This window comes from the organism of the source record quoted next, unplaced genomic scaffold, assembly GCF_019419815.1.
Source record: "Pyrus x bretschneideri cultivar Hongxiangsu unplaced genomic scaffold, Pyrus_bretschneideri_v1 Contig22, whole genome shotgun sequence".
NCBI classification, from domain to species: Eukaryota; Viridiplantae; Streptophyta; class Magnoliopsida; order Rosales; family Rosaceae; genus Pyrus; species Pyrus x bretschneideri.
The window spans coordinates 2,045,357-2,061,225 of record NW_025999524.1 but is presented as its reverse complement, the minus strand read 5'-3'; the positions used below and the strand labels follow the sequence as shown (position 1 = coordinate 2,061,225).

Here is a 15,869-nt window from a genome sequence, read left to right as displayed (position 1 = left end):
GAACTTTTTATAATTGACAAATATCCCTCTGACATTAGATTTTGGTATTTTTCATCCAATTTTGTTTCCATCTTGGTCATGTGCACGACGCATGATAATTGTTTGAGGGCGAAAATGTAATTTTATTTATAATGTATACAACATATTGTTTTGTCTTTTTTTTTTTCGCTAGTTCACTCTGTACACTATTTGTTTAAATTTTATTCCTGATGTGGACAACTATGAATCTTCTCCATGGTTTTGCCTTTTTAGCAACATGTTAGGGTTGTGATGCCATTTCATTAGCCTTCCTTATGACTTGATTCACACGACCATCTCGGTTAACCTAATTCAATTCGAGATCCAAATTCAAATAAGCAAAGTAATTACTCATCTCAACAAATTCATTACTCGAAACTGACCAATTATAAACATGAGTAATTGGTTAAAATTATGGTTCAAGGAAAAAAAGGGGAAATGGGCCAATTTTAAAAGTTCGGAGGAGTAATCAGCTAAAGTTAATATGGGAGAAATTATAGCTCTTTACAAATTCCGAAGAAAAATTGGCAATTCCTTTTATATTATTTTTGAAAAGTTTCCTTTTTTAATCTTAGAAAAAAAGAAAATATTTAAAAAAGTAGGTTAGCCATCGGATTAATATAAAGAGTGACCAACAATTTGTCTTTCTTGTCTGATGAAATGTCACATAATTGCATGGCGTTTGTGGACTGGGCGATTTAAAACAATATGTTAGTCAATTAGTTCTTGCTTAAAGGAATACAGCTAATTGTTTATTCCATTTCTTACTACATGATTTGTAACATTTGAATCATTTTCCACAGGATGAAATGTTGACTCGTCGCCATCATAGTATAGAAATTTGATATGCATCCAACATATTATAGAAAATTTGATATACTTCCAAAAACATTGACGTATTTAAGATAAAACTAAAAAATTGAATTTTCATATTCAAATTTTGGACCATCTTTCCACATAAGCAACTTATGACTCATTTAGAATTACTTTTAGAATAATTGAAACCGTTTTTGATAAAAATGTTTTTAAAACCAATACTTAGTAAAAATGCAAGTCTGCAACCACCTCTCCTCCTTAAACCCTCGCCAGCTTTTGATAAAAATGTTTTTGAAACCAATACTTAGTAAAAATGCAAGTCTACAACCCCCTCTCCTCCTTAAACCCTCGCCACCCACCACCTTCACCGTCCCACCATAAACCCATGCATCTGAAAACCAAACATACAAGGTGACAAATAAGTTGCAGTGCAGAGCTGTATCTAATTTAGATGGAGTATAAACAATATCACTACGGAATGGGAGAAAAGAATGTGGTCAGCTACTTCATTCTTCAATCTGCACTAAATTTTACATTAATGTCGTACCCAAAATTTTGAGACTTGCATAATAACAGGACATACACAACAAACGATCAAGATCAAACCAACATCATTTGCACTTAAAAGAGTTCTCTTAGTGTCCTACTACCGGCTCCATTCAAAATCTCCCCCATATTTAAGACCAGAGTTATTGGCACGGCTCGAATCTTCTGGTTTTATGGAGTTTGCATAGGCATGCCAACCTAAAATGTACGGCAAGATAAACTGCAAAGAACAGAATACATGAGTCCTAACCAGTAAGGATTCGGCACGTGTATGTGGTCTTATGTAGGTATTTTTTATACATGGATAATTGGGTGGGTGGACGAGCATGTAGAGAGAAAGGAGGAGGAGGAAAGAGATAGAGAGATCGTACATTGAAAGCTGATTTGAGAACAGCAAATTCCGCTCTGGTGATAGGAATATAAATGCTCTCGTCCAAGTTGATAAGCTTGTTTTGAACACCTTGATTATGACATAATGATAAGAGCAACATTTAAATGTTAAAAAACTGAGCCCCTCCAATAAGTATAGCAGATGGCTTGCATACAATAATATTGTACTGAGTTAACAGAAACTATACGTTGCAAGCAGACTCGCCTTCAAAACGCGAACACTAAAATTCATCCATGTATTGCTTATCCATTGCTTAACCATGCAGCATAATAGTGTTTAGTTATAAACTTTAAGACTGCAAAGTCTATAGGTTGATGAATAAACGAGAAAGGTTTGCCTAAAGCATTGATGTACGAACAATTGACTATACTCAAAATGTTGACTGAAAATTAAGAAATTGCAGCATCAAATCACATATTATGGTATAATAAGGTGAAGATAAATGTAAAGTTCGCCACCAAGATTTCAAGGAAAAGATGATTACTCAGGTTAAAGAAATGGCCAGATCCGTCTGGAAGAGGCTCCACCTTCAACACCTTCCTGACCTTGCCCTCATCACTGCAAACAAAACAATTTAGTACATATTTCACTTACATTACAAAACATCAACAAGTAGGAGATGCACGGAAGTATAATCATGTGTACTTCTGGACATCAGATGTTCATATCATGAGGGATACAATATCAAACTTATTGCAGTCACAATGAACAAATACTTGTCCCTAACCGCTTGTCTGGATAAGTTAATAATTTCAAAGAGAAAATGAAGACGTGTATTGAACGCAACACATGACAACCCCGATTATTGCAGTCACTCAGATTCAACTACATGCTGATTAGGAGATCCATACACAAATAATCCAACACAGGCAACATCATTACTGTTACAGAAATCCATGATACCACAAAGAAAGGGAGAGAGTGAAGGAGTTACCTTTTCCCCTTAAAAGGATCATGGAAAAATTCAAGGGACTCCTTCGAGCCAAGGCTAACCAGGCTTCCAATTTCTGTCACTGATAGCGAGAATACCTACACAAACCAATTGTCTCTTTGCATATATTAACGATCCTCACAATTATAGTAAGTAGTGACCACATACAATAAGCAATAGGTCTTATTAATGGTGGCCTGGCATGTGGTAACCATACACCTCAATGTTTTTAATGGAAGTATTATGTAACGACTAGCCAACAATCAAAGTTGCAGGATCCGACAATTAGAAAAAAGAGGTTATTCAAAGTAAGTAATTGACCATTGACATTGTTTTCAGTTTTCTTATAATTCTTCAAAATCCATTATTCAGTGTAACAAAAGCAGCATGGATCACCTGCTTTCGGCTCCAATCATATACACGAACACCAGCTGCTGGAGCAAACTGAAGTAGCACAAAACCTTCCCGGGAAAGTTTGAATGCCCCTGACTGTCCAAGACACCAAACCATCAAAGAACAATCAATTAGACCCTCCATAACATAAACACAGTTTTGTATTAACTGTTGAGGAGTCATGATATGGCCAAAGAACCATATTCTTACAAAGTACAAAATAAAGCATCAATCAAATCAATCATACATCTAAAGGGGTGAACTCTGGAGCTTTGGGCTCTACGGTAAGAGCGGCCTTTCCCTTGTATATCGAGTGACCCACGTAAAACCTAGGCGCCATCCCAGTTGCTACACACACAAACCAAATAAATACATTTATTAATCACACTATAAACAAAGAAATTCTGCCTAGCTATCATTAAACTGGTTCATCAATATGTAAGCTTCAACCAGTCAATACCCCTGTTTGGTTGCACAGAAAATAAGTTCCGTTCGGGACTGCTCTAACAAGCACTTCTGCTCATAGGAGAATAAGTGCTTTTATTATAAACAGGTACAGATTTTTATTAAAAATTCAAGTGCTTCCTCGCACATAGCATGTGCTTCTCCAGAAAACATTTTTACAATCTAGAAGCCCTTTTAGTTATCAAAAAGCACTTTCAGTGCTTCTACAAGCCGCAAACAGGCCCTAACTTCAAAATGTTCAAATTCAACCTTGTCCTTCACACTAATTGAAGCTCCTAATCTAGCCAAACAGCTACAAAACACTCACTCAAGTGCAAAAGTTTCAAACTTTCTTAGTCTTTATCTGTTCAGAACGAGTAACTAAAAAGTTCCTAACTCTATCCATTCCGAACCATTTTTCTACAGCAGCAAAAGGGTAAAATAGTCCGAGGACAGAGAAAGTACCTCCGGCGGGAGTTGGCGGAGCGGGAGAAGGTTTGTTCGGGGAAGCGGCGGTGCTGGTTCTCTGCTGGTCGAAGTACTCCGACTGGCGACATTTCAAGGAGAGTCTCTTCCTCGACGAGATCGGACTCGGAGCAAAGCCGAAGGTGTTGGTGCTGAAAACCCTAGCTCTGCTCAAGAGCTGCGAAGAGAGGAACTGGCTAGGGTTTTGGTTAGGCTTCTGTGCAATCGCAGGGGAAGATAGCGAGTGTAGTTTCAGCATCCTGAACACTCTCACTCCTCCCTCTCTTCCCTCTTCTCTTTGTCTGTCTGTCTGTCTCTCTCTACCCGGATATGCTTTGAAACGATGGCAGGCCGGATTTGGGCTGGCTGCTTATCATTAGCTAGTGGGCTGGTTGCCGGTTGATAATATCTCAAATTGACAACTTAACTACGATTTAATGATATTTCTCTTCACTTATAAGTAAGAGATTTTAGGTTCAGTTCTCGCTAAAGACGAATTTAAACCATATTATTGTTGGCTCATTGTAAAGCTAAGCCCACCTCCTCTCCTGATAATATCATTTATAAAAAAAAAAAAATTTAAGCTTGAGATTACTTCGGTGGGACCAACCTAATACCAAAAGCTTTTGAATAAACAAATTGAGCTAGATTAGTTTAAACTACCGTCTATTGTAAAATAGAGTAGTTTAAAATTATTTAAGCTTGGGATTACCTCGGTGGGACCAACCTAATGCCAAATGCTTTTGAAAAAACAAATTGGGAGAATATGATTTTCTTCCCTTCCCTCTCCTTCTTACACACTTCTAAAAATAAAAAGAAAGAGAAATTAAAAGGAGAAAAAATCAAACTCGCAATTTGGGCCAAGTAAGACCATCTCCAATCGAAGGGTCTAGAAGGTCGAGAATAGCCCGAAAACCGTCTCCAACCAAGAACCAGGCCAAAGGGCTTGTAGGCCCCACTAAACAAAAAAGGGTCAAAAGGCCAATCGGCTGGCCATTTTCAACCTGCCAGCCAGCCCACTGGCTAGCCCTTTTTTTTTTTTTTTTTTTTTTTTTTTTCCATTTGCCCAGCCCACTTTAGGGTTTAGGGCTTAGGTTTTTTTTTTTGTCCCAGCCCATTTTTTGTTTTTTATGCCCAGCCCACTTTTTTTTTTTTTTTTAATTTCTAATTTTTTCCTACTTAATTTCTCACATATTTTTCACAATTTCATAATATCCTACCTTATTTTATTTAAATTCTTCACATTCCATACTATAGCTCTTTGGCCTTTGGTTGGAAACGATTTTTTGTGACAAGATTAAAACGAGCCTTATAGTCATTTGACCCTCGATTGAAGATCGTAAGGAATATAATCCTGGATTGATTATTAAAATATTAATTTCTAATGAGTAAAACGAATAATCTGATCAGCTTCAGTTAGAGATGGCCTCAGGAGGCCCATCTCACTTATCGTGTCCATAAAACATTACCCAAACCGAAACGACTCGTGACACCAGTTAAAAGGTCAAAGTTGGTTGTCTCATCTACAAGTACGGCGTCGTTTAACGCGAACGTGGAGCTTCCGCTAGCACTTAGAAAAGGTCGTCGTCTTCAACTCACCATACCCGTGCCCCCGTTTTCCGCAACGCCAAAAATCCATACACTCTCCGCACGTTCTTCCTGCAGTTTCTGATCGAACACGAACTCCACCATGGCTATGCAGACCGGAATAGGGTTTTCCAAGATCTTGATCTTAGCAGGGGCAGGTACTGATCCCGCGCTCGTATTCTGTGTTTTTCTTACTCGGTCTGTTTGGTTGCGGAGTTAGCTGTATTCGATCTGAGTGATTGTTTGTTCTCTGTGCAGGGTATACAAGCACCATCCTTCTTAAGAACGGTAAATTATCCGACTTGCTCGGTGAACTTCAGGTACTGTTTTTTGCCAATTTTGTTTTCTGCTTAATTAGCGGTGCCTTAAAGCAATATATATATGTTGGTGTTTGGTTGCTGAGAAAATTTGATGGATTTTTGCATTTATGGTTTCGTGGCAGTCTTTGTTGAATGGATCCGGGGAACACACAGAAGGTGACTATGATTCCCTGACAGCACAGGTATTGTGGAAATTGGTGTAAGTTAGTATGGAATGATGTTTTGTTGTGTCGAATTTGTTCGTATGGGTGTATGAAGTTTCCTGTTTGATTATCTTTTAGATTAGCCGACTAACAGCTGAGATCAGGCAAATTGGCTCGTCGCGGGGCGGCAGCACGGTTTTTGTGAATGGGAACGGTGGCCAAATTGGTATCTCACATTTCTCTTTGGTGTTTCTAATAAATTTTTAAGTTGCTTTGTGTTTTCTTCCTTTTGTGTATAAACACTTAATTAATGCATGACCATGCCCATTATTTTGGGTTAAAGTTACTATTCGTTTATGCATTATGCAGTTCATGATACGAAACAAACAATTTCGAAGTGGTTCTTTTTTTTCTTTTGTTTAAAATTCTTGTTCTTTTTTCAGGTAATATGACATCTCTAATAATGCCAGCAGCTACCTTGGGAGCAGTGGGTTATGGTTACATGTGGTGGAAGGTATGCCGATGATATGATATGCTTATATTATTTCCTCAATCAATTCCTTGAGTTATTTTTTTTCTTTGAGTAAACTAATATTTTTCTCTTGGCAAATGGTTAGGGTCTAAAACTCTCAGATATTATGTATGTGACAAAGCGTGGTATGGCTACTGCTGTTGAGAACTTGACTAAAAATCTGGATAACGTGAAAGAGGCCGTTGCTGTAAGTTTTCCACTGTCTGACAAAAAAGAAAATCCTATTTTGTGTGAAGTTCTATTAAGGAGATCATAAATCAACTTGGCTTGCAGAACTCATATATATTGAATGGATTTTTAAACAGTTCAACTGTGTTTGATATTCTTATGCTGGACAGAAAGCAAAGAAGCACCTCACGCAGAGAATCCAGCATGTTGATGACAAAATGGCGGAGCAAAATGAGCTCTCAAGGTCAATTAAGGAAGATGTATGTCCTTTGCTGCATATTGAATCCTCAACTCATAGATTCAAAACAATACATATGAATTTTCAAAGCTTGAATGAGGCTGATTCTTGTTAGATTTCCATAAGTAGTGAGTAAGCAAAATCTTCTGATATGATCACAGTTGATTTACATAGAATAATTTTTCACAAATGGTTTTCGGGGGTGTTTTTAGGTATTCACTATTTAGACGTGATGCAAGATGTCTTAAATATACACATTTTAGTATTTAACAAGCCCTATTCCAATTTAACCTTAGATGTATGGTATGCGTTCTTTCTTTCGTATCATATGGATATTTTGTAATCAGTAACCTCATATGGCTTTCTTTTGATTACCATACTTTAGAAATATATTTTACTTTCTTATTAGCGTCATCTCTATATTTGGTTACAATTTGTGAAACAGGTTGCTGGAGTGCAACATTCTCTCACTGATATTGACTATGACTTGAGTAGATTGCAGAGCATGGTTTCTGGTTTGGTGAGTTCTCCTTAGAGATTATGTTGGTTTAGGTCATTTTTTTTACCTTTCTTTCTGATGCACACACCTTTTCCTTTTCCCTTATGTACTCGTTGTCCTTTACATGTCTTTCTTCTCACGCACACGTGCATTTTATTTGAAATAGTAATAACTTGTTTTCCTTTTCCCTTTCTCAGGATCATAAGATAGGTTCTCTTGAACACAAGCAGGTAAAACAGCTTTACTTCTATTGGAATAGTTGAGCCATAATTAATTGATGAGAAATTGTAGAATTTGTTTTTTAGGGTGACATGCTTGATCTAAATTTTTATTGTGCATAACTTGGCTCTTCCTCCATCTGTAAAACTGAAACTAACTAATTTGTAAGTCAAATTTGTATTCGCTTGGAGAAGTTTGAGTGGTTCTTGCATTTAGTTCAGTACATGCATCATCTATTTGTCTGCTTGAGGTCATACTTACATAAATGTGTTGTGCAGGATCTCGCAAACCTTGGTGTTATCTACCTGGTCAATTTTGTGGATGGAAAAAAAGTTGAAATGCCTAAAACTCTGCAGGTTTGTGCCCATCCATGCATGAATTTATAATACCTTTTGATTGTAAGGCATAAAAATTGTGTTCAATGTATCAAGGTTATTTTTAATTAATAAGTTCATATCATAGTCAAAGTTAATGTGGCAACGGGAACATCTGATATTGTTGATCTACCTGTTATCAATTCATTGCAAGCTACTTATTACTCAGTGGTTTCGGATTAATTCATCAAAGCAGCATAGTGACCGCAAAGTTGCTTTTCGCTCTGTTCTTTATCTTTTACTGTGGTCCTGTACTTAATAATACCATCCGGATGGTGTATTTTTTCCACCTGCAGAAGCAACTTGAAAACTCTGGGAAGTCACGTGGTCGTTTACTCTCATATTCAGATACTTCAGGCTTGATGGTTTGTTCCTAAGAATCCCTTTTCTTTTGGTTGTTGATTATATGCTAGTTGGAGATAGTGAACAGTGGACTTAATAATTATTTGTTATTATTATTTATAGTTGATAAAGCCATGTAATACTGTAAGGCAGGTTCTCCCATTGTTTTTCAGAAGACTAGAGAGTAATCTATGGCAGTTAGATGCCAAATTAGTGCATTGACGGAGCAACATGCTCTAGCTTTGCGTTCTCTTTGTTTCCATTTCATTTTACACCATAACACTGTGGGCAAGGAAAGAGGTCAAATATGGCTTCATTTCAAGCTATTTCCAAGTAGCTACTAAAAATCATAGGCCTTCGAGTTTTTCCCGTTTCCTACAAAATGTATCTAGTTTATATGGGAGGATGAGTTGGTCATGTCGTTTTATTAGGCCTCAAAAATGACATTGCTCTATCTCAGCGGGGTGATTCCATTCAATTCTCACCTATAGTTTATAATGTGTGCTTTTGGTTTCTGACACTACTATGTCAGCCACTGGAATCTTGATAGCTAAAGCATTAATATCTGCTACTTAATTGTAATTCGTGCCACTTACTTGCAGGGCCTCAAAGAAATTGCGGACTCTCTGTCTGAAACTTTAAATCCAACTGATGCTATTGTGAAAGATGATATTGAAATGACAGGAGAGTATCGGAAGAACAACCTGATAAGGTTTGAAGAGAAACTCAATTATATAGTATTTGCGTCATTCGTGAACAGTCGGTCTGTTTGTATCCATATCTGATACCTTTGACCTAGATTACCAAGCAAAATTAGCCATGCTTATTTTGGACTTAGCTCTGTTTTATTTTTTCATATCTGTGGGAGAGAGCTGCATTTTATTCTCTTTATGTGCTTTTAATTTTTGACTGCTGTCTGGCGGCGGTTGCTAATTAACTTATAGTTCAAGACAATATCATGTTAATGAGGCCCGAAGGTAGGCATTGATTTAAGATTTGATCCCGCTTTGTATCTATAGGGTAGCGCTAGAGCTTAGATTAATGATCTGGGGCAGTCCCGTAGATAGACTGCATGCATCCTGTGGAGTGTCGATTGATATTCTTCCTTCGTGCTTAACTCCGCTATCTTTGCAGATCGGTGTCGACCAGATGTTGATTGCAAGATTCTAAAGAACGTGACGGCATCGCCTGCTTTAATGCTAATGTAGTTATAACGCATGAGACAGCTAGGTTTATTTGGTCCAGTTCAAGTTTGATGTACAAAATCTCAGCAGCCGCTGAGTTGTTTCGCATTTATGTATTTCGATGTTTTATTTTTGAAGTTTCGGATTATGGAAAGATGAACTAAACACTACAGTGGAGCTTATGAACCTTATTTTGTTGGCTTAACTGAAATTGCAATGTTGGAGAACAGTGATTGAGTTGCCATTATAAGACCGACGGGACGGTATCGGTATTAATTTCGGGTTCCTTGTGTTGTCCTTATGCAGTCGTTTAGTTTACGTACCTAACCATATGCTTTGAAAATCTGTAATTCATTTTCTGTTACTATCAAACTATCTATTTCCCTTGTTTTCCTATTTATAAGAGAAATTAGGACGCCCTTACGACCTTATAGTCTTCCCTTGTTCTCTCCCTTCTATTCATCTAAAATCTTTCCCATCTTGCAAGGAGCTTCCTCTGTTGACAGCATTGTTCATTGCATCTAGGCCCCGAGTTTGAATCTCCGCTCTCTTGATGTCGTGCACGTGTGTGTATATATAACCAAATTGTTAATCTACATTTGAGTGGCAGAAGAAGAGTTTACGGCGCTATAAAAATTGGTTCGGTTGACTAGAGCAGTGTCTGTAATTGTTAACCCACATTTGAGTGGCAAAAGAAGAGTTACCCCGCAATCGAAATTGGTTCGGTTGACTAGACCCGTGTGTGTAATTGATAATGCACATTTGAGCGGTAGAAGTAGAGTTACCATGCTATAGAAATTAGTTTCGTTGACTAGAACAGTGTATGTATTTTCCTACTCTAAAATACGAATCTCGCTTCTTGTAAACTAGACTGGAGTTCTCATACATGTAAAATAAATTGCATTTCTCGAAGGACAGTAGATTGCTTGCTTTTATCTATAATGTTCTTGATAAAGTCATATTTACCCCAAAACCTACTGGGTGGTCTTACATTTCTCACAACATCAAAAGTAAACCACTGAAACTAATCTCCCTTGTTTTTTCTTTATATTCCAAGTGGCTCTGCAATATGGAAAATTCAGGGATTTATTCACACCAACTGCGTAAGAATTTAGTCTCTGTAGCATTACTCTAAATTTTATAGTAAAATTTGTTAGGATTGCAAACCAAATAAAAAACAAGCACTTTAATCGACACTTGGTTAATAATCCAATATCTACAACCACATCTTCTAACTTGTAAATTTGGCTTAAAATTTTTGATCTCCTGACATTACCCAATTTGTTAACTCTCTTGATTGGACATGACCTTTGCTACTTTCTTCAGTTTACATTGAGATTTGAACTTAGGTTTATATCCCTCTCCCACTTCCTTCGTTTCTTTCCCCATCATTATTTCCCCAAAAAATAGCCAAAAGAGAATAAGAAAATAACTACAAAAATGTGCGACAATGGCAACGCATATGTAAAAATCCACTTTCTTCGATCATATGTTCAGAGATTTTTTTTTTTCAGTTTGAAAAAACATGTACTACATTCACTGGTGTGCGTGCACGTTAAAAAAAAAAAAAAAAAGGAACCTAGCAGGGTTTGCCGACAACGCAGTTTAGAGCATCGGAAAATTTTGTGAGCGTTCCGACAAAGGTCCCTTGTTTGAAGGGCATCATGTCCAACTTTGCTGGGTGGTTGCTGGCTCCTGATCCAGATTCAACAAAGAAAGCTCCATTCATCATCAAATCTCCCTCAGATCGCCATTCCCAGTTCTTCCACTCTGCCTCTGGTGTATTCTCCCTATGCGTCACCTATACAATTAAATCCAGAAGTCAAGATGGCATATTAAATACGAACGAACGTATTGTGCATGTATAATACACGGTTATATTTGGACTATATTTACTGATTACTTTTTCGGTCGAGCTAGCACACGTTTTGGTAAAAATTAACATCCGCACTCGAGCTTGTACACACTTAATTGGGGCTAAGTATTTACTAATTAATAAAAAATTAATTCATGTAATTAAACTGTATGTTACCTGTTTGGTGACCCCGTTAAAGGGAGCAATGAACCTGTTACCCTGGCTGATGATGGTAGGGTTCATGTTTCCTCCGATGGCATACATGATCCAGTGGGTGTAGTCGTTGTTCACCACGTGGAAGAATCCGTGCCGGACCCTTGGCATCCTCTGCACCAGTCCCTTACCAAAGTGGTTGAAGGCCAAAGTAATTTGCATGATTTTGTCTTGAGTGTGGGCGTTGTTGGCACCAAACAACATCGCCTGCATGCATGCATGATTTTGTACGTACCATTAATTAGTAAATTATTGTAGTTATTTACGATAAATTAATATTATATTATTAGGTTAAGTTAGTTAATTAGTTTTTTTATACAAGCGAGAAGAGGAGGGGAAATTCTAAATCGAGACTTCGGGTGCAAGAGTAAAAACTCTTATATATAGCAGAGTGCGCTACAAGTGTTTCTGAGGTTATTTAATTAGTTTAAGATTTTAAGTACCTCATCGTGGTCAGTGAAGTGGGAGTTGGTGATGGTGACGGCGGTGGAACCCATGACGGCGTCGATGAGCCCATCTGCGCACCTGGACATGGAAACGTGATCGATCCAGACGTTGGAGGCACCAAAGAGGGAGATACCATCGCCGTCACTCTGGGTCCTTAAACCTATGTGGTCGACAGAGTCCCTGATCATGCCACCGGGTTTGGGGACAATCATTTTTATGTGAAGGTTGGTGATGATTACATTCTTCACAAACTGGAGGGTAACGCCAGCACCCTCTTCTATCACAACATTGGCTCCCCTACCATCAATGGTCTTGTCACTAGTCACCATCAGCTCTTGCTGCAGCCTAATCACCATACTTTTTGCGAAGATGATATCCACAGAGGCCCTTTCTGAATCACGGCGTGGCGTAGGGTTCCGGGTTTAGGGTTTTGCACGTCATCATCTATGCCCATTGTCACCACGTAAAAAGGACCATCCTTACCTCCGGTGGTCTTTTTACCGAAGCCTTGGGCGCAGCCTACGATCTTCTTTCGGTTGTTAGCCCAGTTAGGGTCACACCTCCAGCAGGCGTCAATTGGGTTGGTCGCCATGCATGGACCCGTATAAGCCTTGTTACCCCTCAAGTTCCTTCTTGTGCTGTTTTCCTTTAACATAAGCCTGAATATATATATATATATATATATGTATGTATGTATATATGTCATTGATAACCAAACATATTCATATGTGTATAAATGTATGAAGTAACGTTTTCTTGTCAGACTCATGTTGTTAAACAAACGTTCATAGGCATTGTCAAATTGTAAATCTGCATGCAATAATTAGACCTACTTGCCAACTTCATTATTGAACTCTTCAGTGACTTGCTCAGGATTTTTATTGTAGGATTCCAGGGCCTCCTTTTCAGCTTCTTCGGCTCGTTGTTTCCAGTACGCATCTAAACCTAATACCTGCGTATCTTCATTTGCAACATCGGTTGGATCATCGTGGCTCGAAACGAATAAAGCAAAGGACAAGAAAAACAAACACAGAAAGAAATAGGAGGACGAGTTAAACATCGCTGCCATTGTTGTTGGTACTTCGTCGGCAGCCCCCGACACCTTGCGACGAGGAAACTGTCCGGTTGGGCGAGGACAAGGTTGATCGAGGGTGTTGAAGCAGACCCAGCCAAGCCAAGGCAAGCCAACAGATTACACCGGTCACAAGAGATTATTAATTAACCAACTGGCTTATCTATTGGTTTGTCTGGGGGCGGGGGATCGATGTCTTTTAACATGAGACCAGACTCACCTAAAGAAGGCATGAAGCTAATTATAATTAAGCGTCTTAATCTAACATTTGGTGGGAAGTGTGGGTAACCGCTCCCATGCAGCTGTTGACCGTTAAGAGTAGCTATCTAGCTAATTTTGGATGTTATTACATAAGGGACTGGTGCACCGCATTCTCGTATCAGATACATGTTAAGAATACAGAAAGGTCATGCATGCAAACTCCCAAACTTGGAGAGATACTTACACATAATTGATCATTTTCTATTAGTGTTTTCTTAGTATATAAAACATGTTAATTACATTATGAGAAAGGGATTATTTCACATAATTGATCATTTTCTATTAGTGTTTTCTTAGTATACTTACACATAATTGATCATTACAAGTGCTCAAACTAAAACTAAAGTTAATTTAGTTAAAGTCAGGGGAAGTAAACATGTTTAAGGCACCATTCCAAAGGGGTTGGTCCCTTGAGTTGCTCAAGGGAAGCAGGCTCTCCTCCTGTGACTCTAATGCAGGCAAAACACCGCTGTTTGAAGAACAGGTAAAGGGATTATTTTTCATTCCTTCGTACAATATCAGCTTAATATTGTCGCTGTTGTTCTGTTCCGGAAGGAGGTTTAAATCATTCTTCTCACTCTCTTCATTATCTCCATTTAAATTTTTTTCCACCAGCTCTTTAAATACTGAGGATTGAAGGATGAGGCTAAGAGCTGTTGGCGAAGGTGATGACTTGGTGAAGGGGCTAACGGGCATACAAGGCTGCTGCTGCTGCTGCCTTGGGAAAATGTAGCGATTTTTTGAGGTGTCTATGTCATCTACGGTGAAGGAGTTGGGTTGGAACATGGACATCTGTCTTCCTTCCTTGCTCGGGGGGATACCATCAGAGGAAGATGGCATATTGGGGAGAGGCTGATCTGCATTCGATTTCAGTTCTTGAGGGCCAAGGGAGTTGGCCCTTGGCCTCTGCCATCTGATGTATGTTTTCAAGTCAAAGTTGGTCGCTGCATTTATGCCTCTGTATTCTCTTGCTGCAATAACATAAGCATGAGCAGCCTCTTCCTGGGTGCCTTGATGAAATAAAATAAGCCTCATAAACCATTTAACACACCCAACGTACTTTGAAACAAATAGATTTAAATGTCAGCCAACGATTTTAACGCTCATTTTTTAGCCTTTTACACCCCTTCTGTGAGCGCAGAAAAAGTATTATACTCAATTTGGGGCATAGATGACAAAAAGGGAAGTGTGGAAATCGCTACCCTAGAGATCGGATTGAAACTCACCATAAGTGCCGAGGTAGAGGTACTTGTTTTCGAAAACTCTCCCATCTCCAATTGTGATGGTGGCTTCAGTTCTCACAAGCGTTCATTCTTAGAAATTTCGAATTAGTTGTTAACTTATAAGAAACAAAAGATTAACATGGTGATAAGTAGGTTTACCTTGCAACTCCTCTATATTTGGATACACCTCTTGAAAAGCCACTGCTCCTTCTGTAAACAGAAGAAAAAGGAGATTATTGACAGAAAATTTTTGTACAAAATGTCTATGGGAGGAGTGGTCAATAGGAGATGAATTTTACCTTCTCAGAGAGGCTAAAAATTCTGTTTTTGTTAGGGTGTTCATTTTCTCAATTTCACTCTCATAATCCAGCACCTGAAACGAAAATGACAACGAATCAAATTTAACAAGACACTCCGCGACATTATTGCCTCTAAACGATGTGTTGAAATCATTTCCCAATTTTCAAGTCATGTTGTCGGGAAATTATACCGACAAATTTGTAAAGGTTGATGTTCCCCAATACTTGAGTGCTGCCAGATCACAGGCCCTTGCAGCAGATTCTTCTTCATGATAAGCCCCTGTTGGATTTTCCTCAAAATGTTTAGCTATGCTCTAAAATGTGGACCAATATAATAATTAGAAGTTTAAGGGAAATAATTTATGTACACTTATTTTTCTTGTTCAGCACACTCTATTTATATATGTCATTTGAATCGCTTTTGATTTATTTAATCTAAAGGTCAACAATAACATTGAATTGCATGTGAAAAAAATGAATGTGTGGAAATCACTTCCATCCTGTAAGTATGTGATTAGTCAAGTGAGTACTTATTACCCAAATAAACTTGCCTTCCCTTCTTCCTTTATCAGGCCCATTTGACTAAAACCACAAATGAGAAGTAATTGTCAGCATAAACACAACATATCAGACCTGCTGACTCCACGAATCTGGAACTCTTCACAGTTGTCATCGTCGTAGTAGTAGTGGTAGATTGATCAGCCTGAGCCTACTGCTGTGGTCTTTGATCACATTGCTGATTACCATTTCCTTGAGCTGGTTGAGCAGCAACAGCAGATGAATCACGGCACCGCCTCTTGACGCACTTGTTCACCAAAGCGTCAACTTCTATCATGCACAACGGACGCCTTCCCTGGCCGATGAATTCAGATTTTACACTGCTAGTCAT

The 15,869-nt window shown here is 38.4% G+C and overlaps 2 protein-coding genes and 2 pseudogenes across 2 annotated transcripts; 1 reads left to right on the top strand and 3 right to left on the bottom strand.

Annotated features, from left to right (window-relative positions):
• Window positions 1–1,313: 1,313 nt before the first annotated feature.
• Window positions 1,314–4,343, bottom strand: LOC103950863 (single-stranded DNA-binding protein WHY1, chloroplastic-like). Its single transcript, XM_009362111.3, has 7 exons — window positions 4,005–4,343; window positions 3,343–3,443; window positions 3,099–3,191; window positions 2,706–2,800; window positions 2,256–2,329; window positions 1,752–1,840; window positions 1,314–1,600 (listed from the first exon to the last, which is right to left on the bottom strand). The coding sequence occupies exons 1-7, from the start codon at window positions 4,261–4,263 to the stop codon at window positions 1,481–1,483; spliced, it is 831 nt and encodes a 276-aa protein (XP_009360386.2). The 5' UTR covers window positions 4,264–4,343; the 3' UTR covers window positions 1,314–1,480.
• Window positions 4,344–5,581: 1,238 nt separating this feature from the next.
• Window positions 5,582–9,886, top strand: LOC125477863. Its single transcript, XM_048585371.1, has 13 exons — window positions 5,582–5,749; window positions 5,850–5,911; window positions 6,034–6,093; window positions 6,193–6,280; window positions 6,498–6,568; window positions 6,672–6,773; window positions 6,925–7,014; window positions 7,438–7,512; window positions 7,689–7,721; window positions 7,989–8,066; window positions 8,381–8,449; window positions 9,029–9,138; window positions 9,561–9,886. Exons 1-13 carry the CDS (start codon window positions 5,695–5,697, stop codon window positions 9,580–9,582), a joined length of 915 nt encoding a protein of 304 aa, XP_048441328.1. The 5' UTR covers window positions 5,582–5,694; the 3' UTR covers window positions 9,583–9,886.
• Window positions 9,887–10,955: 1,069 nt separating this feature from the next.
• LOC125477847 lies at window positions 10,956–13,339 on the bottom strand (annotated as a pseudogene).
• Window positions 13,340–13,809: 470 nt separating this feature from the next.
• LOC125477722 lies at window positions 13,810–15,869 on the bottom strand (annotated as a pseudogene).